The sequence below is a fragment of the Balaenoptera ricei genome, chromosome 12 (assembly GCF_028023285.1).
Source record: "Balaenoptera ricei isolate mBalRic1 chromosome 12, mBalRic1.hap2, whole genome shotgun sequence".
Taxonomy (NCBI): Eukaryota; Metazoa; Chordata; class Mammalia; order Artiodactyla; family Balaenopteridae; genus Balaenoptera; species Balaenoptera ricei.
Window position 1 is genome coordinate 92,905,036 of NC_082650.1, and position 25,571 is coordinate 92,930,606.

Here is a 25,571-nt window from a genome sequence, read left to right on the forward strand (position 1 = left end):
CCCTAAGATCTCCCCCACTGCCCCGGAGTGTTTAACTCTCAAGCTTGTACACAGTAGGCCTCCAGCACTTTGTCAACTACAGTTTGTTTTCCTACCGTGGCACTGGCTCCAACAATGGTATCTGCTCTGCTGTGATTCTCTGTTTCTGCCTTACTGTCTGTCCAGTTCTGGGGGGAGGAGTTTGCGCTGTGACCTCAGTTGTATCACAAATCGAAGAAAAGTTGTTGTTTTTGTTTTATCCAGCTTTTTACTTTATGAAGAAGGGAGTGATGACTTCTAAGCTTCTTATACACTGAACCAGAAACCAGAAGTCTTGTGATTGTTTTAAGAATAAAAAAACCTATGAGTATATTTAATAAGGAAATAGATGAATTTTCCTTCATTCATGAAATTCAATATGCCTTTTAAAAAACTGATTTCCTTATTCTAATTAGGCTTCTCAGGTATCTCACCTTGAATGATTATTCTGTTTCCCAGAGTTGCTTGAGGTCTTCATGGAATTGCTTAAAAGATACCAAATTAGCTGACAATCAGATTTTTCACTAACATGTAGAAAATTTAAAAAAAATTATAAATTATCTTGTACACAGAAGTATAACAGCTGGTATAATAGCACATGTAATCTGTTAAAATATATCAAATTATTGGGAATATGCAAGCGTTGAATTTCTGATTATAACTTGAAACAGCAAAACTCAATACAAATCATCAAGCCTCCTACTGAAATAACTTGTAGCAATTCTCTTCACATTAAGTCTATTTATGTTAACTTCAACTTCCCTCCAAAATCATCATTCTTCAAGCAGATCTTTGGAAAGATGCTACATTTTTTCTATATTTCTTCTATTTAAGCTATCTTTAGAGCTCTCACTAACTACATTGTCATATAAAAATGTTAACTCAGCTGCATGTTTATGAGATTAGAGAAAATTAATATCGCTACATTTAATATTAATATTCCTACAATGATTCTTTGATAATGAAGAGTAACTTAAGGAGTGAACATCATCTGCTATTTTTTCTTTATTTCTGAGAATTAATATTTGGTGCATAATATTAAAGACCTAAACTCTCAGATTTTCTTAATGTTTTGAGCTGTGACAATCTCTGACAATCTGATAATTTTTGCAGATTATTCTTTTTAGCAGATCTGATTGTGAAAGTGAATCAAAGCACTAAAGTACTTACGTTATTCTGAAATTCAAATGCTCTGTAAAAGAATTTAAGTGACAGACACAATTTATTGAGTGTCTTAGACTTGCTTGCTAAAAAATTCAAGACAAATGATCTCCTTCTTTTTAGTTTGATCAGCACTGCTCTTTTCTTCCTCAGTAAATGAATTTCTACCAAACAAGATAGATCCATACATTAACTGGTGACTGTCATTGGGTCATGCTTATTATATTTTACAGAATGATAGCAGTCAATAAAAGTGTTAATTTCATTCTTTAAATTAAAACACAGATCTTTATGTAGTGTAGAAGCTGGATTCTATTAAAAATGGAAAAAAAAGGAAAAACCACTTTCTGAATGAGAAAATACGCTCTGAATTCTACAGCAATACAGTCTATTTGCAATACCTGGTTTTTAAATGTCACCTTCAAAATAGACCTAAGAACAAGGCACAGGATAGCAAGACAGACCATTGGGTTTTATCTTTGTTTATGGTTCTGGTGTTTATTTTATCATGATACAAAGTGATCAATGTTGTTAATAAATATTTACAAGTATTTGCTGTGTTCAAGATGCCGTGACTCATCCTATTAAATAATTAAAGTTTATTGTCTCTGTATATAAAGTACATAACCAAAGGCATAATTCTTAGATAAACTCAATAATTCCTTTTTTAAAGAAGGATGTTGTATTGCTTTTGACATTTATCCATATTTGAGATCAGGTTATTGATATTTTAGATCAAACACATCCCTTGGACACTCACCATAGCAAAGTACTTGTAAATCATATGAAGAAAAACATGAACACGTACTGTTCTTATATTCAAAGTAAAGAAAGTGGGGCAGGTCCATAAGCAAACGAATGCACAGAAAAACAGCAACAAAGCTCCCTTTAAGGCAAAATTTGATGCTTTGCTTTAAGATATTTTGAGCATATTTTGTGTGCAGAGCACTGTGCTAGACCCTCAAAATAATGTAAAACTTCATTAGTTTCAATTTCTCACCAAAGAGAGCTTTCAGCTGAGTGGAGTAGACAGGTGCATATGGGATAATAAGAAAGACAGCAATGGGTTTATGCAGGAAACTGTTTGACAAGGGAAATGAAGACATTATCGAGGGCACTGTTTGTGGTTCTAATATTAAAAGGAATGAGGCAGTTGTCAAATCTGAGTAAAGTACTCATTAGAAGAGCTTTCTCAAGGGATGAAGATTAAGGTTTCCCTGCAAGGGTTAGAAAGGAATCTCTAAAAGTGCCAAGACTTCCTCTGCTTACCTAGGTTGGAAGCCCACCCAGAGGGATTGCTCAGTACTGCTAATGAAAACACTGTGTGCAGTAGTTAGAACAAAGGCTTATCTGCTTAGGACCAGTTTCACCACAAGCATCTCATCCCTGTTTGAATGTATTCTAAGCATTCTAACCAACACAGTAACAATCTTTTGTAATCCAAAGATTGTGATGATATTGGAGAAGGAAGAAAGGTACAAATTTAAATGAAACTTAACAACCAAAGAGGAAGTCCTCTGTATAATGTAAATATAGTTTATAATGGGCAAATATAGTTTAATATTTTCATATGTACACTATTGAAAATAAGAATTTTTCTCGCATTTTATATAACAGATCTATGGCACAGTTATGAGGTACAACCCAAATGTCTTAGAACAGTGGTTTTTATTGGTAAATGAAGTGTAGTAAAACTGTGACTACCCCCTAGAGCTATTTAGATGTCATGGGTAATAGTTACTCTCCTCTCATCTTTATGCATCTATTTCTTGTATAAACAGGGCTAGTGGATTAATGTTCATATTTGATAGAAACTTAGAATATTCTTGGTGTTATATATTACCTCAAAGGAGAATGGGCTTAACATTTTAGACCTCAGTTAGATAGAAAGTTCTGTGAGCCTCAGTTTCCAAATCTATAGCATGAAGGTATAGATGATGAGTTGACTGCTGAATCATACCTAAGATAACATTGTTAGTACATTGGAAAGTTGGGAACAGAATGTTAAATGCTCACACTTATAAGCTGGTGATTTTTCCTCTATGATTTACCTTTTATTCATTTATTATTAAGATAAATATCTTTATGTCATATTGGTAGGGGTAGAGGCAGAAGATATTATTGAATCACTTTCCAAAACAATAGCATAGGCTGGATTCCAAAACCCATTCCATAGCCTCCCCTACCATTGACATCCCCCACTAAAGGGGTACATTTGCTACAAATGATGAACAACATTATCACCCAAGGTCCATAGTTTACATTAGGGTTCACTCTCGGTGTTTGCATTCTATGGGTTATGACAAATAAATAATGACAAGTATCTACCATTATAGTATCATACAGAGTATTTTCACTGCCCTAAAAATCCTCCGTGATCCTCCTATTTATCCTTCTCTCCCCTCTAACTCCTGGCAATCACTGATCTTTTTACAGTCTCTTTAGTTTTGCTTTTTCCAGAATGTCATACAGTTGGAATCATGCTAAGTCTTTTCAGACTGGCTTCTTTCACTTAACAATATGCATTTAAGTTTATCCCATGTCTTTTTATGGCTTGATAGCTTATTTCTTTTTAGTGCTGAATATTCCATAGCCTGGATGTACCGCACTTTATCCATTCACCTGCTGAAGGACATCTTGGTTTCTTGCAAGTTTTAGCAATTATGAATAAACCTGTTACAAACATCTGTATGCAGGTTTTAGTGCATTCATAAATTTTCAGTTAATTCGTATAAACACCAGGGAATGGGCCATTGCAGGATCTTATGGTAAAATTTATTAAGTTACCTAAGAAACTGCCAAACTGAATTTTAAAGTGCAGTACATTTTGAATTTCATACGCACTTAGGTAGCATTTTATAATTTGTTTTCATATCAATTGCCAGACTGCAATCCAACAGATCCATCATTTGTGCGGCTATATGTTTAATGTGTGATCACACTATCCCCCTTACCCTCCTCTTCCCTCTTCTCTTCTTCACTCTACTCTGCTTCTCTCCCTTCCAATAAGCTCCATGTGAACAAGAAATATGTGCATCTAGTTTTCTTCTATTCTCCAAGTTGATGCCACATAATAGATTCTGAATAAGTCTTTGTTTATCAAATGAACAATAATATGGATGAGACTATAAATGGTTTGGGTTTAATTAATCATACTATAAATTTGCAGTCCAGAGGCTATTGGGTGCAATGCCATACACAATTAAATATATCATGAATTCCTTTCTGCCATAATGGTTAAGTGATTTAAAGTATCACTTGAGCCATAAGCTACCATGAGAAGTAGTTATTATTTGTGAAGCATTAACTATTTGGCAGGCTAAATGTTTTAGATGCATACCTCATTTAATGTTTAAAACAAACTCATGACATAAGAATCATTATTCTCCTTATTGTGCAGATGAGGAAACAGATTCAGAGTTTGAAACACTTATCCAGAGCTGGAAAATGTTAGAATTTCATTTTTCCATTAAATCCAAATGTTATACTCATAAACACTAGGTCAGAAAGATTTTATTCTGCATTCAACTCGAGTTCTGGATCTTTTCACTCTGAGCTATACTCAAATTTCTCTTGTCAAAAACAGTCTACACTTAAAAGGACTTAACTCATATCATTCCTACAAAAATTTTCTTATGTTTTTGCACCAAAATTTCTTATTTCACGTGGTTCTTATGTTCTAACAAATAGAACTGTGCATTTTACATCTGCCAGTTGATTCTATAAGTAATTAAATGCAGGCTAGGCAGCAGGAGGAAATGTGATAACTCACATCTACTGCATTTCTTTGATGATAAAAACCAATCTCTCTGTTTCCCTGCTCTTTCTGGCATTGCCACTGAGAAACAGCCGGATTTTAGTGCTTCCCTTGTGGCCTGGGAGCCTTTTTTTATTCATACTCAATGCACCTGGTTTAGCATTTTTCCCTTAATTAAAAATAAATGAAACTAAGAAAAAAGTGGCTCTACAGGGAAGAATAAGACCTGTTGCTCCTCCTTCTCCCTGTGGCACAGGGGTTCAGCTCATCATACTTTGTTTGTAACATTTGATTTATTTTAGGTGTTAGATGCTATCTTTGTAACATAGTGCTTGATTTGTTTTGTCTTACTTTGTGTAACTGTTTTCATGTCATTAGCACTTGCATTTCCTAAGCAAAGGGAGGATTGTATACATAGGCTCAGAACTTGAAGATCAGCTTCAAAACATTCTAACTGTAAGCCTAACTCATTGAAGAGAGAAAGATAACATGTCTTGCCAAAGTATGATATAGAAAATAGGTTTGGTAGTGTTAAGAAGGCATCCTGTTTAATGTTTTAAAATGAAGAATTCACCTTTATATTCTAAAGGTAAAGAAAAGTGTAAAATTATCAGTGTTTTGACAAATCGTTGATGTGTGTCATGCACACAACTGTGGCTGTTTTGGTTGGTGTAGGAGAGCATCCCAATGAAAGAAAAAGATAAATAAATGATGTTTATCAGCTAACATGTTTTGATAGAGTTACATATATATGATTCTATAGATGTCAGAATAAAGATATGACTGGGATATGTGGAAGCTGTCCCACAGAGAACAGGTAAGGAAGGTTGCAAGTTATTTACAAGCAATGTACATGGAAAGGTGTGAGGGTGTATTATTTAAAAACAAAAGTTACTACACATATTTTAGTACTTCTTTAAGACTTGATTTACAGAATTACTTGAGATGTGATTTAAGGAATTCAAACAAGTAAAGAAGAGATAAAACATGAATAGAAATAAGTATAACACAGCTTAGAAAGAGATGAGTGGCCTAAGGTGTAAACAATTAAAGGATTGTAGGGATCAGAGAATGAAGACATTATTTCTATTGCAGGAATTAGTAAATGAATCATGAAATGAGTGTCTTTCCTCATGGACAATAATTGAACACTCTGTAACTGAGGAAAGATACCCTAAATTGCATAGGCATATGGTGGTAAGAAAACTTTCTACTTGCCAGCTCTCAAATGACCACTGGAGAATCCTGGTTGTTTACACTGGTGAATCTATAGTGTCTGCTAGTTTCATCTGTTCTTCCTGAAACAGTAGGCTAGTCCAGGACATTTGACTTCTGAGATATTTTAGTGGCTCTTTCTTGTACGTACTCAGGGCTCTGAATCAGATATCAGATCCTAGGATTGGTGATTAATAGACAGTGGCCTCAGAGAAATCTTTAGCATGCTTGATTTCAATGTGGGGCGGGGGGATTTGGAAGCCACAATTTAGAGGAGGCTATTGGCATTAGGAACCCAGAGATTTCATCATATCAATCATACTGATAATTTGCACCTGTAATAATTATGATGGTTATTAAATGATTCTGATATGATGGCTGACAGAGTAGATTCTCAATATTGCTGTGTTGAATTATATCAAATCAAGTACAAATTATTTAAATTTAAATTAAATACAATGGTATTTCCAACATGAGCTCTGCCACAAACAAGCCTATAACTTTAAAATTCAAACTACTTCAGCTTTCTAAGCCCAATAAGTATAGTTAACTAGCACCTCTTTGATTAGGATCACAGAGATGAAAAATAATTGCATATAACTGAATTCATCCATTGTGGAAAGTTGATAAAATTCCATTGGCTTAAAATTTGAAGGTACCCCATTTATGTGCATCTTCTATCAAAATATAATATGATAATTATTGTATGGATTGTTTTATTTCTAAAAATTGATCTGGACTTTTAGGGTTTTTTTTATGTGAAAACAGTAGAAAAGTATTCAGAGCAAATTTATTACAAAGGTAGTTTTAATCCAATCTTTCTATAACTCCGAAAATTTTTTTTAAAAAAATATGTTTTTTATGTACAGGTGCATTTACCAGTACAGAAAAAGGGGGATAATGTTTAAATATCTTCATTATAAATGTATTAGAAATATATTATTTATGTACTTGCTCTGAGTAATTTGTATGTATAATTAACTTTCAAATATGTATCTTATTTCTCAAATTGTTCTTTCATTAATTAAAATGTGGTTCTCAAATTATAGACCCATCGTACTCCACAGGCTTTTTTGTCACCTGTGAATTTCAATGAAAACTAAGTAATATGAAGATCTTTTCCTAAGACTCCAGTTCAGCATTTCTAATCAATTTGAGTTGACTAGATCAAAGGCTTTTGGTCTCCAACTCATTAGAAACATTACTCTCTTCTTTCAACCCAAAGTGAAGCAGCCTCACTTAGCCCGAGACCACAGTCTCCCCAAGAGCGCCCTTTACTAACCTATATCTCACAAACAGAGCCAGACACTTAAGGACTATTTTGGTTCTTAAAAAGCTATATACCATTGGGAATTCAAAATATGTCAAACGATAATCACAATATGATGGGTAATAGACACAGTTAAGGTCTGCACAATATTTCATGAAAGCACAGTAGTGATGTACAGTGGACTTTTGAACATGTGTTTAAACTACACGCATGGATCCACTTACACAGGGAGTTTTTTTTTTTTTTTTTTTTTTCAATAGTAGATTCTACAGCACTACATGCTCTGCAGTTGGTTGGATCAGAGGATGCAGAAACCCTGATACAGAGAAACCAATAAGTTATAAGCAGATTTTTGGCTGTGTGGAGGGTCAGTACCTCTAACCCCCACGTTGTTCAAGGGTGAACTCTATTTTTTTAAAAATGGAGGAACACAGAAGAGAATACTGAGAGAATACTTATACTGAACTGAACCAAAAAAGTTGGGTACCTAGATTACCTGGGTTCAAGGTGGGAATATGTGGTAGAAGTGGGATTCAGGAAAGAAAACAACATATGTGAAATAGGAATTAGCCTAGCATATGTGAAAAAGTGGTAAGAAATGATAATAAGTTTTGAGAAATGGCCAGTGGCTTTGTGTGCTATGCTAAATCATTTTTGTTTTTTCCTAGGAAGAGTGGTAAACACTGATGATTTTCTATGTTGAGGAATGACCTGGTCAGATTTTATTTTAAAAGATAACCCTGGCACACATTCCACCAGCACAAGAGACAATGGGACTGTCCTTCCATCAGCTGTATCCCCATCTAGGACTCACTAAGCACCCATAAAACTCACTCAGGGCTCTATTTTTATCAGTACCCAAAGCCCAGGAGTTACCTCATACAACTTAAGTGTGGTGTAGGGGATGTTGCTAAGTGACTTTGATCTTATTTAACTTCCCAGTTCTTAAAATCAAAGAATGTATCCATTCTTCCTAGCACATCTTTGTTTAGTAGCATTGAGTATTCCTTAAAAAGAGACGCTGGAAAAGGGAGAAATTGTTTTTCTCAAGTGTAGAAGACACAAAGGGAAAGTGGAATAGTACCAGCTGTACTTTTTCACCTGTCGCCTCTGGTCTCAAGACAGACTATTCACATGAACTGCGTCCTTATTTCTCAGAGGAAACTTAACCCCCCTTGTAAGTCAAGACTGGCATCTATTGGACTCTCATATTTGATGGCTTGCATTTATTGTCACATATGGCATGTGAAAGGTCATTTGTGTTTCAAACATCAATTACGCAAGGTGCAGGTGGAAATATACTGATATTTTGCAAAGTCAACTATTTAATGTATAGAGACAATTTTGTAAGTATTGTTTATATATTCATTCAACGAACACTCATTGGCTAACGTCCAACCAACAGTGTGCTGAGTAGAGTTCAGAATGGAACATACATAGGCGTCTACCTAGTGGTGCTTGTAGCATACTAGACAAGACACAGCGATCAAGGTAATAGACAAATGAAAATAAAATTCAAACTGTACTTAGTGTTCTGGAAGAAAAGAAAACGTTGCAGTGAGAGAAAAATAATGCAGGTGATAGAGAAGATCTCTCTAAGGGGGGACACTTAAATTAAGACCTGAGGATGAGAAGAAATCATCCAAGGGAAGAGTGAGTGTTGGACATGCTGTCAGGGGTATGGACACATGCACAGGTCATAAGGAGGAAAAGGCTTTGTCCCACATGCGGTGGTGAAAACAGATGCCGTGAGTTGAGCACAGTAGGTTCGGTGGGAACAAGGGAGAAGATAGGTCTGCAGAAAACAGGCAGAGCCAGATTACATAGTGAGTCAAAAAGAATGGCAAATTATTTGGATTTTCTTCAAATATATAGTGGAAATATATTTAAAAATTTTTAATAGGGGAGTGATGTGATCTTATTCAGATGTTTAAAATATCCTTCCTATTCTGTGAAGAAGGGTCTGGAAGGAGGTTAGAAGTATGAGTGAAGCTAGGCCATTGCAATTATTGCATGAATTATTCCATAGGCTTGACCTATGGTTGTTGCAAAGCAAATTGAGAGAAAAAACTATATTTAAAATATACTATAGAAGAATTAGCAAGACATGGCATTAAGTAGACGTGTTAGATAGAAACCAGAGATAGCTTGAGCAATCGAGCAGAGAGGATCGTTATAGGAATGTGTTAGAACAAGCAGTTCATCACTGTAATACTGTATGTGTTAAATATTAGGTCCCCATGAGGTATTTAACTAGTGATGCTAAATAAGTCATTGGTTATAAAAGAATATACTGCAAGAGGTGTGAGGTGGAGATATAGTTTGGGGACTCATGAATATACAGATATCTTTATGGTTTTTTGAATAGATGAAAATGCTTCTGGGAAAAATGTAGAAAAAAATGTATAAAAGATTGAAGATAAAGCTCCAAGGAATTTTAAATTAAAGACCATAATGAAGAGAAGAAGCCAAGGGAGGAGACAGGAGTAGGGAGAGAGGTAGGAAGTATGGGAGAAACCAAACGTTTCAGAAGATAGTGGTTGATTCTGTTAAATATTGTTGAGGATTTGAATAAAATGAATACCCCAAATCGTGCTTTGAATTGAACAGCATGGTTGTATTTCTGGAAATTTACATGAATATTTTTAGTGACATGATGACATGACACCTGGATTAGAATGGCTGGAAGAAAGAATGGAATGTGTGAGAGATCTGGCCAATACATCTCAAAATGTGTGTCTAGAAAGGGGAAAAAGAAACGGGAAAGTAGCTAGACAAAAATGTCTCTTCAAAAAATGTTATCTTTTAGATTTTTTCCCACAAATGTTTACTAACTCCCAAATATGTAACTATGTGCTAGCCCTGGCCTTTCAGGGGAAAGTGGAACAAACATAGCCAGCTGCCTAGAGGTATGTTTAGTTTACTGATAAAGACATGTGAGTCAAGTTGGCAGACAAACAGTCATATAATTAACAGTTCTGATTATTGGCATGGACCCTACATATTGACTTTATGTAGGAAATTCTAGAAAAGCTACAAATAAAAATACTTATCCCAATTGTATACGCACAAAATTATGTCAATATTTCATATTTTACACCAAAGTATTCTTAACGTTTGATCTCTGATCATACATATATATATATATATATATATATATATATATATATATATATATATATATATTACTATGGGTGAATTATATCAATCTTCAGAATATCATCCCTGCTTTCAGGTTGACGTCCACATTACCTTTCATCTCCCCATCAAGTTAGATAACTGCCTACAGAAAGCTGCCTGTATCCTGTATCCTCTATAGGACAGCAACACTGAATCAATTAGTGTCTTAACCAGAAAAAAACAGAAACCACCTCTAGCATTTATAATAGAAGGAAATGGTTACAGAGGTGAGGGAAGAGCTGGGATCCAACCAAAAGTTAGTGAGGCAAGTGGAGATTAGCCACTGCACGAAACCACTGCAGGCAGGCTGGAAGGGGGAAGTGTTCACCACACAGGGCATCTGGAGGATGCAGGCATGGGAGCAGAGGAGCAAGGATGCAGTCTGGGACACGGCTTGCATACGTTGGGCGTGGGGGGAGGGGGCGGAGATTTCTACATTTGGCTCCCCCCTCACCCTCTCCTGAGACCCTAGTGCTTCCCATTGGTGGAAGCCAGCTAATGAGGAACCCAGGAAGTGCAGCCTGCAGGGGGCAGGATTCCTAGCAAAGCCTGAGAGCGGAGTGGGGAGGAGGGGATCTGAGGGCACAAAGGTCCAGGACTGACTCAAACAAAAATTACAAGCCCCGCCACCTGGTGGTGCCAACATCCCTAACATGCCTACTGCCTGTTCTCCAAGACTGGAGAGGACCCAACGTCTTGGTGTTTACTGTGTTGAGGTTGGTGGGACAATGCGTTAGTTTTCCATTGCTGCAGAACAAATTACTACAAATTCAACAGCTTAAGACAACCCCCATTTATCAGCTGTAGTTCTGTAGGTCAGGAGTCGGCCTGAGATCAATGTGTCAGCTGGGCAACATTCTCCTCTGAAGATTGTGTGAAAATCTACTTCCAGGCTCATTTCTGCCAATGGCAGCATTCAGTTCCGTGGCCAGGCTGGCTGCCGCTGGAAGCTGCTCTCAACTCCTAGAGGCCACTTGAATTTCTTGCCATGTGGCTCCCTCTGCCTTTAAACCAGCAACAATGCTCAAATCCTTGTCATACTTCAAATCCCTGGCTTCCTCCTCTGTGACCAGCCAGAGAAAACTCTGCTTTTAAAAGGTTTATGTAATCTCCCTTTCTTAAGGTCAACTGTACCATGTAACTCACCTAGGCTGATCATGTGGTGAAACCCATCATGTATTATGCAGGGTCTATACACTGGTGGGTGGGAGGGTTGGGTGGGCAGGAAAGCTTGAGGGTCATTTTAGAACATAGCATTCTGCCTACCATAGACAGGATAGTAAAAAGTTTCAGTTTGTAATCCCCTCTCCCCTTATCTAACTAACAAGTTATGGGAAAAGTATACTATCTAGATGTGAACTATTGGTTATTGGTCTTGTGACTGTACCGTGGTTTGTAACTTGTGACCTGAGAATTTTAAGTAGTAAATTGATGCAGTGAAATTTTTATAGAATTGGAAATGATGTAAACGATGCAAAAGTTTGCCAAAAAGCGGAGATTGTTTAAAGAGAACCAAGTTTAGTGAATCTTTGTTAATGCAACAGGACAGTTGCAATGAGCATAAATTGAAAGTTTCACTGTAAACAAACCTAGGAAAAGCTTATTGTTTTTTAGAACTGTAATTGATGGGGCAACTAGACCTATACTTTGAGACTGATTTGCTTGGTTACTTTATCTTGGTTCCTCTGCTTGATGTTTTCTTTATAATTCTACAAGGAACAACCATACCATGAATTTGGCACACCAATGATCTGAATTGTTTCTTCTAATTATCTAAAAGATATTTCATTTTAAAAAGGCAAATATTACCCAGAGAAAATTTTCAAAGAGCACCAAGCTACAAGTGGGTAGATCCAATGTTCTAGTGTGGGAAAATTAGTATATATAAGCAGGCTGCCATCATGGCTTTGTGACCTGTGAGTTGGAGAAACCCTGCCATTAGAAGACCCTGCCTCCGTCACACACACACACACACACACAGTCCAATGTTCTGCTGTTGTTGACTTGAATATTTAATCATTTCTCAACAAGGGGTTTTATGTTTTTATTTGCACTGGCCTCCACAAATTATGTACACAGTTTACTATATAAACAATGACATATTAATAATGTATATTTCAATGGGGTTGGACAAATTCAAGCTTTCAATTATTTTAGTAAATTTTAAAGAGTAAATTTGGCCCACCATTTCTGATGAAAGTAGATTAGTCCACAGAATTAAATTGATACAAAACTGATGAGACCACTGGGATCCTTGTTGTTGTTTGCTGTATTACATACTCATCATTTCAAGTAGAAAATAAGGACGAAGTACAATATTACCTTGTCAAATGTGACCGTCCGTAGAATGAAAAATGATCTGCTGGGTTGTAAACTCATTTCAGTGAGAGACACTGTTTTGCCCAGATCTTAAAACATTGTTGGTGATCATTAAATTTAATTGATGGTGGTGTTTGTTAAACAGGCTGAGTAGAAGAATGTTTTAATTTTTTATCTAAAATAATCAGCTATAGGGTAGAACTGTTCATAACAAATGTTGAAGTTGTAACAAGAGGCAAAATTATGATTGTGAGTGTGGGTTCAAGCTCCTCATTTCCTACATATGAATCCCAGCTCTGCCATTCTCTAGCTTTATGACTAGAGAATTAAGGAGAAGGGCCATGGTATCTTTTAAATCATACTTTCTTAATTAACAGAAATGATTTAAGGGTAATTCTCCCTCAAGAAAGACTCATATTTCCAGTTTACTACTCTATCTCCATATTTGGATAGCTAATAAACTTCTCATATTTAAAATATTTAAATAGAAATCTGGATCCACCTCCATCCCCTAACTGGTCTCCACCAGTGTTCTTCAAATTAGTAAGTGACACCTCTACTCATCCATTAACAGGAACAAAAACCTAGGAATCATTTATTAACCTTCTCTTCTCACTCCAGACATCAATCTACCAACATATCTCATAGGCTCTGTCTCACAAGTATCTCCTGAAAGTACCCTTACTCTGTCTACCACTACTTTCACTCCAGGCTAATCTATTTCTGTCTCTCACCAAGGCTACTGCCAGCTTCCAACTGATGCTCCAGCTTCCATTCTGTCCCCTCTTCAGACTCCCTTAAGAGTCTATTATCTATGTAGCATTAATATAATCTTTTCATAATATAAGTCAAACCATATCATTTTTCTACTCTAAATATTAAATATTCCAATGGCTGCCCATCACACTCAGAACTAATTCCAAAGTCAAGAACAAACAAATAAACAAACAAATCATCCGGCATGATATCTCTCCTGGCCATGTCGATGACCTCATTTCCATCCAACAATGGCCTTCCCTCATTCTCTTTATCTACACTGCCCATCTTGATGTTGCTCAAATACACAAGCATGTTTCTGCCTTGAGGCCTTTGTACTACCATTCTTTCTGCTTTGAATACTCTTTCCTCAGTTATTTACTTAATTCAGATCCCTGATCAAAGAAGACTTCCCTAACCACTCATCCAAAACAGCCCTCCCTGCTTTTCCTTATTATTTATCTAGCAAAATTTTGTCTTTAAGCAAATTATTGCTAATTAGTATTAATTAATTCTAATTCCTTTACTAAAATACAAGCTATATGATGGGAGAAACTTTGCTAATCTTGTTGACTAGTTCATTCCCAGCCTTTACAGCAGTCACTGACACTTAGAAATTGACCAACAAATATTTGTTGAGCAAAGACAAGATAGCTACACAATGTCCATTAAAAAGTGGATGACTGGGACTTCCCTGGTGGCACAGTGGTTAAGAATCCGCCTGCCAATGCAGGGCACATGGGTTCGAGCCCTGATCTGGGAAGATCCCACATGCTGCAGAGCAACTAAGCCTGTGTGCCACAACTACTGAGCCTGCGCTCTACAGCCTGCGAGCCACAACTACTGATCCCATGTGCCACAGCTACTGAAGCCTGTGCGCCTAGAGCCTGTGCTCCACAACAAGAGAAGCCCCAGCAATGAGAAGCCCACACACTGCAGTGAAGAGTAGCCCCCACTAGCCGCGACTTAGAGAAAGCCCGCACTCAGCAACAAAGACCCAACGCAGCCAAAGATAAATAAAATAAAATAAATTTTTTTAAAAGTGGATGACCATATTCTCATAAAGCTTTGACTCAAAAAGTCCTATTTGCATCGTTTTCCTTAAACATAGATTCAGAAATAAAAATATATATTTTAAAGTCATGAAATCTTGTTGATCATCATCTTGGCACATATTAAGTTTCAATAAATATCAGTGAATAAAACATATAATGGCAGGCATTCAATACATATTTGATGGATGAATGAATGAGTGAATGAGGATGTATTGGCCAAATAAGTTACTATGGTAACCACCAAGTTAAGAAAGAAATATATAGAATTAAAGGCTTACTGAATTAAAGCAAAGCTAAATATTTGAAATGCTATATCTTTCAATGTAATCAGGCAGATATAGAAAAAGAAATGTTCAATCATTTATGAGGTGCTTTTTAAATTTAATTTTCTCATAGCTAACAAAGAATATTATCAGAAAGACCAGGTGAGGCAAAGATTGATGTATTAGTAAGGAAAATGCTAACTGCTATAACAATAACCTCCAAAATTTTGCTAGCCTGATATAATATAAATTTATTTTCCATTCACATGAAGTCCAAGTGAGTGTTTCTGATTTCAGATATTCTCCTTCAAATAGACTTTTAGGAACATAGGCTACTTCCTTTCTGTGGCTACCCATCTTTAATATGTGTTTTCAAAGGTCAACACACAGGGGGAGAGGCTGGAAGATCACACATGGTACATTCACCCTTCCTTGGTTAGAAGTAAGTCACATGATCACACAGAGACACAAAAGTGACTGAGACATGTAATCCAAGAGGAAGATGCAATAGGTTTAGTGAACATGTAGTGAACTTTCCCATGAAGTTTGGGATTTAACTAAGGAAATTATGGAAGTCTCTCTAAGACAAATCATATTGGTATATGTGTATGTGTATGTGTCTGTGTGTATAGACAGAGAAAGTTCAAACAATTAAAATCTATTTGGAAGAACATTAAAAAATATGATTTAAAAGTTGCTAGTACTTGGGAATATAACAAGATGTTTCCTATCAAGCTCAAAATTGGGAAAGTAAATTCAGCTTTGAGAGTTAAAGGCTAAAAACAGCACAGGATGTATGTGAGCCTAGGCATGCAACATAGGAAAGAGGGAGTACGGCTTCCTGGCTGCTGGACCTAAGTGTCACCTGGAAGATGAATGTATTAACACATCAATAATATAACAGTCAACACTATTAGAGAACATATGAGAATCATAGAGACAAATGTCGGCAGTGCCAGTGTCAAGTTGTCTAATAGGTAGATAACTTTAATCAGTGATACATCAGTTAACATCAAGTATTCAAGATCATTCTTCTGGCAGTACCTTAGTCTAATGTTGTTAAGCATTCAAAAACTAGTTTTACATGTTCTGATCTAGTGCACATCAGGGAAACCTGTGATTCTTGGGTAGCTCTGCTGACATGGAGAGAACTTGTTGATCATGGGGACTTTAAGGATCTTTAATCCTGCAGTGATGATTTCTCAAGGTAGTTAATTATGGCTTCTGATTGTGATTCTGGAGGGGAAAGCTGACCATGACCGTGCAAATATTTATAAGCTGTGTAACAGCTAGGTTTTCACTGTAAGCTAGCATATTGGCATTCTGGTTTTTATCCTAGTTTCCTGTGCATTGTCATTAATCTCTGAAGTCCTTCTAGGGCTTGCTGTTTACCTTTGAGTGGAGAAAAGGACAATCTCTTGGTCTTGAATGTGTGGAATGATAATAGATATGTTTTTCTTGCTGTTTCTTCTATTACTTCTAGCTTCACTTTTTACTGTTTTCGATATGTTAGATTTTTAAGGTAGTTATATAACAGTGGCCTTTGACCTTTAAATACTTTAATGTGTGAGTTGAAAGTGCATACAGAATATATAACTGTGAAACAAACAAAAAAGGGATAACTAAAGCAAAATTTACATTTTGTACAAATTAGATACAATCTTGGACAAATAGTGTAACAGTGAAGCAGAGCTACCTATGAATGTCTTTAGTGTTAGAAAATAGGTATGTGGTATTTCCTTAAAATTCAAAATGTTTCAAATAGTATAACTAATGTTTAGCTCTACATTTAAAGGAGGATCCCTGATCCATTTGCACTTATTTATACATGCCTCACAACTTTCTTTCCTATGAATTAAAAATTAATTTCGTTATGTGGAAATTATTTTATAAGTATATGGCAGAAGTAAGTCATTCAGGTCAAGCTAAAACAGAAAAGGAACCTTGCTTTTTAAACCAATGTGGATTAAAATGATTCAGAAAATCACAAGATAATGTCTTCAAATTATCTGTTGTAGATAGTCTGTTTTATTTTAGTTTCCAACTAAATATGACATTTAGAGAAGAAAACTTCAAAATTTGTAAGAGTTTTTATATTCATATTTTCTACCATACAGTACAGATTCTTCATGGGAAAAAAATATCTTCAAAGCAAATGGAAAGTAGTATTTTGACTTAAAGGAATCAAGAATAAATTTAGGCATTCAGTTGAGCATATCTAAAATTTGAAGAATTTAATTAATTTTGAAATGTAGGTAAATTTACTGTAGAGATTCCATTTTCTACACAATAAGGTGGTGAGCTAACTAATATAACTATGAAAATGCAATTGGACCTCAAAACTAACTTAAAAATTCTCAGGGGCAAAGAAATTATGAGCTTAACTATGGTGATTGTCATTTGCAGACCTGCTCCATTGGGCTTCTCTGTGGTAATGAAATAAGAAGAACCACCTGTTTACCTCCCAGCTCTCAAGGAAAAGAGGCCACTTCCACACAAACATACACAGTGCCCACCTCGGGGACTTCAGTCAGTAGCATCTCACCTGCCAGGGCTACCCAACTGTGGGCCATAGTGAACACTCCTCCAGTTAGTCAAGGTAAATAGATGAGACTATGATGCAGAGAAGTTTGAATTTTAAAAAGTTATGTTTTAAAACATATTTTCTGGCTTATTTCAATATTTATTTTTCTAAGACACTTGATTTTTCAGGGCTATAAAATTGGCTTAGAATTCTTGTTGGTTATGTGTTGTGTTTTAAGTTTTAAAAATGTTGGTGTCCTTTGTGAATAAATACTCTTTCTGAAACAGTGCAAAAATGTTCATTAATAGTCTTTATTCTGATATGTAAATTTTGGTACATAACTGAACCCCAATTCTACCTCATTTTGTTTCAACTATCAGTAAAACTTATTTAAAAGGCCTGTACTACTTACCTCATTATGTCTTTATTTAACATCCTCTGAATCATTATATGTAAACTTATATTCCTATCAATTTATTGGAAAAACAGTCAGATTTTTAAAAATCTGTTTTTTCCTATTGGGAAATATTTTGACAGGTTAAGTATGTTTTGACACATCTTATTTAACTTACTGAATCAAATAGTGCCATATTGTAAATAGTATATTGTATGTTAAATTCCAAATTCTTTCTTGTCACTCCGGATAATTAGAATGAGAATTATAGCCTTTCACAAGGTATTCCTTGTTAAAAAATATTTTTAAAGCCTAATGGATATTATAAGCATAAAGGTATACTGCTCTATATATTTTCTGTATAATTTCTGTTCTTTTAAGGTGTTAATTTGAAATATAATGGTATCTAATAGAAAAAAAAATGCCTATTCAGAAAGTAAAATGAAATTTCTAATATTTCTAACTCATTAGGTCAAATATTCTTTTATATTTTTCAATGACAAAGAATTGTAAATTTTCATGTTTCATACTTCAAAGGCATCATTAATTTGGAATGAAGGTTATTCTAAAGAAGACCATTTATTCTGAATTTGGCCACCCCAGGGAGTATGAATAATAGAACTATGCATTTATGCAGCTTGTGAAGTCACTAAACTTTCTCATACACTTTTATTAGAAATATCATTTACAGAGCCGTATTTGTCTGCATATATATAATGGGTATAAGCTGCAGTGTAATTTGCAGAAGATTCAGCCCAGGACTTAATCCATTTTTCTTCTTCCTTTTCTTTCTCGCTCCCTCTCTCGTTCTTTCTTTCTTTCTTTCTTACCTTTTTCCTCTCTGAAGGTCCAAAACAGACAGACATTTTCCAGCACAACGTTCTCCCAACCACTGGTTTGGCAGCATTAGATATTGGCACGTCCTCTGAAAGCTATTTACTCGAAGAACTGATTTCCACTAAAGAGATTTCAGCAAAACACAGTCTTCCTTCTTCAGCAGATGTTTCCTCTTCTCAGTTTCTGAATTTTGGTGTTCATGACCCAGCACAAATCGTCGGGGGCAAAACATCTGTATCACGTATGCCCATCCAAACTCCAGCGGGCGCACCAGGACTCCTTTTCCCTGATAGGGGAGAGAGCACCCTGTTTATCGTCTCTTCCTTAATGACAGATTTTATTTTTCCCACACAATCTTTATTATCTGAGAGCTTCCGGACTGTTGTCTTGTCTGCTACCACAATGAGTTCAGTAATTAGTGGCGTTCCAGGGACTGATGTTGAGTTAAACAGACACTCATTACTCTCCCGTGGATTCCCACCCACAACTGCTTCCATGAGTGCACCTCCAGTCGTCTCTCAAGAGGATATTGAAGAAAATTCAGCTCTTTCATTAATTTCAAGAAGAGAGTCCTGGAGACTGCTGAGCTCCTCGATGTCTCCCATTTCTCCTGCTAAGATAATCATATCCAAACAGGTAGCCGTCTTAAACTCATCAACTCTGCACCGATTCACCACACAAGCCTCCATTCCCAGTGAAGATCAGATTATTACCGAAGCATCCAGCAACCAGAGACTCACAAATATCAAACCACAGGCTGCTGATTCTTTAAGTGAATTAAGCCAAACATGTGCAACGTGTTCTATGACTGAAATAAAATCCTTTCATGAATTTTCAGATCAAGTTTCGCATAGCAAACAGTCCCACTTTTACGAGACATTTTGGATGAATTCAGCAGTATTAGCCAGCTGGTTTGCACGAATGGGAACTCAAACTATCACTTCTGGACATTCACTTCCTTTGGCTGCTGAAATTACGCCATCAGTGGCAATCACAGAACTGTCATCTTTATTTCCTTCTACAAAGAGTACAAAAAGAGGAATTTTAATCTCATCTGTAGAAGAATATGTTACCCTATCAAGTAATTTGGATGTTAATTTATGTTTGGATAAGTTGTGTTCATCCATTATCCCTTCACAAACTGTCCCGTCAGACCTGATGAATTCGGATTTGACTTCAAAACTGATTACTGATGATCCTTCAGTATCAGAAAACATTTTTAAACTATTGAAAATAAGACCCTATGGTATAACTTTGGGTCCCACTGAGATGCTGAATGAAGACAAGTTCCTGGGCATGCGAGAGCATGAAGGGTCTTATACCCGGTTCAAACCTCACACAAGGCATGGGTCTCTAGATTTTGAATTAAACTTTCAAAGTCATCCAGAAACTATACATTCAAGTGACCTCAAAAACAAGCTGCCACCACATGTAGACTCCACATCTGATTTTTCAGAAGTAACCTCTCCTGTAGCATTTTCTATAGTTTCAGCAACTCAATCACTTCCAATACAGACCTCTGTCCCCATGTCTGTAGTTATGCCAGATTGGACATATTATACAGATTATCTGACCTTAGCACCTGATTTAAAAGAAGAGGTCAGAACTTCTTCAGAATGGTCCAGATGGGAGCTGCAGCCTCGTGGGCATGGTCAGGAATCTCCTGAAGCAAGTCAAAGGCTTTCCATCACTAGGTCTCTTATCTGGTCTTCCCTGGAGCCCATTCTGGCACCTCCTCAGCTGATGATTTCTGGTGAGTTTCTCAGTTTTAGTTCTGTAAACTTTTAGAAATGAGTTTCTTTTCTACAGAGAAGAAAGAGCCTGTCGTGGTCACCAGGTGCTCTAAACAGCCTCTTTGTAGTCAGGGCAGCAGCCAGTTCAATGGAGATGGCCCCTGCTGTTGTACTTGTCACAAGTGGTTATTCTTTACACACTGCCACAAAGGCTCCCAGATCAATTCAGGAGTATGTTGGAGATGGCTATACCACAGGCAATCAGTCAGAAACAACTAGTTCAAGTCGTTACAATGGATCTTTCAAAGTTTTGGAATAACTCTTACTATTCTCATTTCTTGAAATAGCTTCTTTGTCAGATTGAACACAATATAACATATACTTTCTAACATTTTCTTCAGAGCTGGTACTTTTTAAACTGAAAAGATGAAAAAACTCAAGGGAACTCTATTGGATTTTCCCATCCTACATGGTGTGGTTTATCATTTTTTCATGCAAAGCCGTGATGCTTTCACTGTATACATAACACAGAATATAAATTAATGTATTTTATTTAACAAAAACACCATATAACAACTGACAGAAAATAATATCCTGTATATGAATTTGAATTCAGAGTCTTGAAATAATTAATGAAAAGCCACTTTTCTTAGACAACTGCTCTTAGCTTAAAGCATTTTAGAAATTACTAATCTCCTTTACCCTTGTAAATTACCATCAAGTTAGGAAACGTGCAAAAAAAAGTTTAAGAAATTGTATTTAACAGAAAGAGGATTTTTTTCATTTTTAAAAGAATTCTATCTTGTGGCATTTCAAGTGTAATTGTGGCAGTGAAGTTAATTTTTCTTCAGTGAAGAATTTATTAGTTTTGTGTGTGTATGTGTGTGCATGTATGCTTCAGAAGAAATATACATTATATCAATATTTTAAAGTTTTTAGGTGTGTGGCTTATGGCTGGCAACTTAGTAATATGAAAGACCAAATCATTATATTTGGTGTGTCCAATATGATATGATTTTCTTTACAAAGTTTCTAAAAATAACATAGTAAGTTTAATTATGAATTTAAAAGTAGAATCCTCCTTGTACTTTTACAAGATGATAGCTGGTTGCCTAACTTATGACTTATCGACAATGCCTGACACATCATTGCTCACAGAGAAGGTTCTTAGTAAATGTAGCTGAGTTACACTTCCTCTCCTACAGTAACCCCACAGCCACCCCTGACTGTCCAGACAATCAGGACACAAATTCCCCATTTCTAGGAAATTGAATCCTAGTTTTGCCCTTTATGAGCAAAATTTTGTCACATTGCATTTTGCTCATCCGTCACTCCAACTGCAAACATTCTTTGATGGTTTTGACCTCCTCCAATTCTCTTAGCCTTCTTCTAGTTTCTCTTGCCTCCCTAATCCTTTTAGACAAAGTAATCAATCATTTCCAAGACATGCTGGCATTTTTCCAATATCTTCATCCACTGTATTGGTCAGGGTCAAATCTGGGAAAAGATAGCAAACTCCAACTGGGTACTTGGGGAGGGTTTAATAAAAAGACCATTTACAAATATATGGGTAGAGTATAAGGAAACAATGAGGCGTAGTATGGTTTGCTGGGATTAGTACCAGCAGAATGTCATTACTGCCCTTAGGCCTGAATGGGCAAAGGAAAGGGCAGTTACAGGACCCAGAAACTATGGAGGAAAGCTGCCAGTTTACAGAAGCTGTGGCTCCTCTGTAGGGGAGGACACAGCAGTCCAAGGCAATCCAAGCTGGAGAAGCCCAGGAGATGTACACACAACCTCACTGTCTCTTGTCCCTGTTGGCCAAACCCATTCAGGATCTGGAAAAGATCTTTAAAACCACATCTGGTCTAATATTTCCATGTAAAGAAAAGGTGGGTTAGGCCATAGTAGAATGGCCTGCAGTGCTAAAATCTTCAGTACGTTCTAATACACTACCAAAGTATGGAAGGAGTGTGTCTCTGATGCAGGGAGAATTTCCTTGTATGTTTCTAAAGTGAACCATTGGGCACTACTATTTCCTCCCTTCATGCTGCTTCCATACTAGGAAGTATAAAAGGTGGAGAGCCTGTAATTCTGTGCTCCCTTGCTCTGGTGGATTCCTCACCTTGCATTGGGTTGCTGAGAAAAAAAAAAAAAAAGATACCCCAAGCACCCTCTTGTGATCAGCAAAGTGAGCATCATGGCACACCCTCTACCAGTGTGTCTCCTAGAGTTTGGTGGGACTTTTGATGCATATGATCACTGTTTTGCAGTCCAGCCACGGCTCTATTAAGCTGAATGGTAGGTGTTGTGGTACGCCATCCTCTAAACAATCCAGTCTTTGTGGTTTGGTCTAACTCATGAAGAAAATGAAACTTAAGAGAGAAAAAGGAACATTTTTTAGCAGTTCATATTATTTTTCTGTAGTAATATGTCTATTTTCTTTTCTACCAGTTGTTTGGGAAGAGTGTAAGAGAGAGCAACCGGAGCTTCCTGACCCAAATATTCTCTAGTAGCAGTGGGTAACAAAAATAGCACAAAAAGAAAAGTTTGCATGAGTTCCATTTATTCCAATCATAGTTGTAACGTTTCAAGTTAAAAAAAAATCCAGTACGATATTAGTAAAATTCTAGAAAATGGCAAATGTTATTTTCTCCAGGAATAAAAGAATGAGTCAAAGTAAGATATTTAATAATACAATTTACCACATTATTTGATATAAAGACATTGACATTCAATTCATAGTTTACTGAGAGTCTTTATTTTTTCTCTTTTCTTCTTTCTATTCTAAGGGATTTACATTATCTCCAAATCTTTTAGATATCTGTTATTATTAACAAACATAACAATATAAATAGCTCACAACAACACTTAATCCCATTCTTAAAGTTGAAACAGAAGAGGTAGTTCCATTAAATTCATAAACTAGTCAAAATGCCTTATATGTACATATTTCTTCTTATAGTATTTAGAAAATCTAATGGAAAAATGCATTATTTAAGTAACCAAAAACACAAACTACTGCTGCTGTGAAATTTGTTGAATACCTTAAAAGTAGATAAATGGAGACATATCTTTATTTGAGAGCTCAGAAGTGTGATCCCTTAACACTACATAGACACTACATTTGAAAAGTATACAGCAATTTCAAACAAGTTCAAATGGGATAATTGTTAAACCCTGATCAAGTCATTTTAAAGTGAAAGAGAGTACGAAGAGAAATGTTGAAAAGGAATGGCAATAAGAGAACTTGTTTGTAATGTATTAAAATAAACTTTAATAAATGATTATGATGTTATCACAGGGATGCAGATAAAAAAATAGAACAGAAAGTCCAGATATATATATACACATTAGATATAAAATTACATAAAAAGGAGGGATTTTAATTGATAAAGATTTTAATACTTACTAAATTATGTTGATGCATTCTGTTATTTTGAAAACTCTTCCCCTATATCTTATACCAAACTAAATCCTATGAGTACTAACTAGATAAAATTACAAAATAAAACATTAAATAATCTAAATAAAATATAAGTTAATATTTATTTGATCTCTAACTGGAAATTTTTAATCTCGAAGCAAAAATAGAAAATTATAAGTAAAATGTTGATAGTGAGTATATTTATAGTAGAATAACTAAAATTAATACTTTTTAAGCCAAAAATGATCATAAACATAATGCAGATATATGCAAAAATATATTACCTCATAAGATAGACATATGGCTATAAAACACTCTGTCAAATCAGAGTGAAACAGCTGACCACTGGAAGAGTAAAACAGTTTGCTATAAACAGACAATAAAAATATATTTCAAAATCATCAGAATCAATTGAAGATAGCAAATTTAAAATGAGACAAATTTTATCTGTTTGCCAGTTTTTTGTTTTTGTTTTTGTTTTTTAATTGTAATACTCTGAATTGGTGAAGATTCTCTACTCTTTGGGGGGAAAGTAAATGGGCACCATCTTTTCAGAGGATTGCTTGCCATCGGAAATGTTTTAAGTTTTAACATATCAATTTCAGTTTTAGGAAATTATTATTACTGATATACCCAAATTATGTTATTAAAATAATAAATATTTGGAAACAACTGTGTTCAAAAGTGGTGGTTGTACTAAATAAATGCTGACATGAAAAGCTGCTTCTCTCATACTATTAAGTGGAACTGATAAAACCACGTATTTGCTAAGACGTGTAGTGCAAGCACACCACACATATGCATACATAGGATTCTTTCAAAACATTAATGTTGCTTTTAATATTGTTTTTATTTTCTGAAAGTTTTACACTGATTATACATTTTATACTCATAGTAAAATATGTTTTTGCAAATATTTGTGTATAGTGAGAAAAAAATTTCAGAAAGTATATTTAATCACTTTATTCATATTAGATCAAAATGATCAATTTTACAAGAATCTTGAGGAAAATATTCATGTAGAAAAAAAAAAAGAAAGTCATTGCTAATTAACCTTATTATAGTGACAAGAAAGTCAGCTGAAAAAGTTGCAATATATTTCTCTGAAATAACACGGAGATACATCTTTATATTCAAACATGCCATGCACTTTTTAAAAACTAAATTACTATATATGTTGAAATCATTAGTAACGTGTCTGCAGCATTTTTACATTTTAATGAAATTGGAAAAAAATGGAATGGCATTAAGCACATCATTTTATCCAATATTCAGATGTTAACTGACTACTTTGCGACAGGCACCAGACACTGCTGTAATTTTTGCTTTGTTTGTCTGTTTGGCCCAGAATTGCTCAGATACGAATTACACCTTTTTAAAACAATCATACCTGTTTCTCATTTCTATCTCTTGGCAAATTTTGAATCATGTCTTTATCCTAGGGTTTTCAAATGACTCCTTATTATGTTTACATTTCATAAGCCAGCAAATTTGGATGAAGGAGCTTTCCTTTGGTGAGACTAAGTGTCAGAGGACACAGACACGTGAAGCTGACATGTGACACATCGTACTGCACCTCCCCTTAGCCCTGTGGGCAAGGAAGCACTTGCAAAGCGATAGAAGCTTTTGTTGCAATATCGAATAGTCACTTTTGTTCTAATT

The 25,571-nt window shown here is 35.5% G+C and overlaps 1 protein-coding gene across 1 annotated transcript in view; it reads left to right on the forward strand.

The window, feature by feature from the left end:
• Window positions 1-25,571, forward strand: part of EYS (eyes shut homolog) — a 1,726,005-nt gene that overhangs the window by 837,478 nt on the left and 862,956 nt on the right. The window contains exons 23-24 of the mRNA XM_059941649.1: window positions 17,401-17,593; window positions 18,760-20,502. Coding sequence (XP_059797632.1) covers window positions 17,401-17,593; window positions 18,760-20,502 — 1,936 coding nt within the window. The remainder of the gene's footprint in view (window positions 1-17,400; window positions 17,594-18,759; window positions 20,503-25,571) is intronic.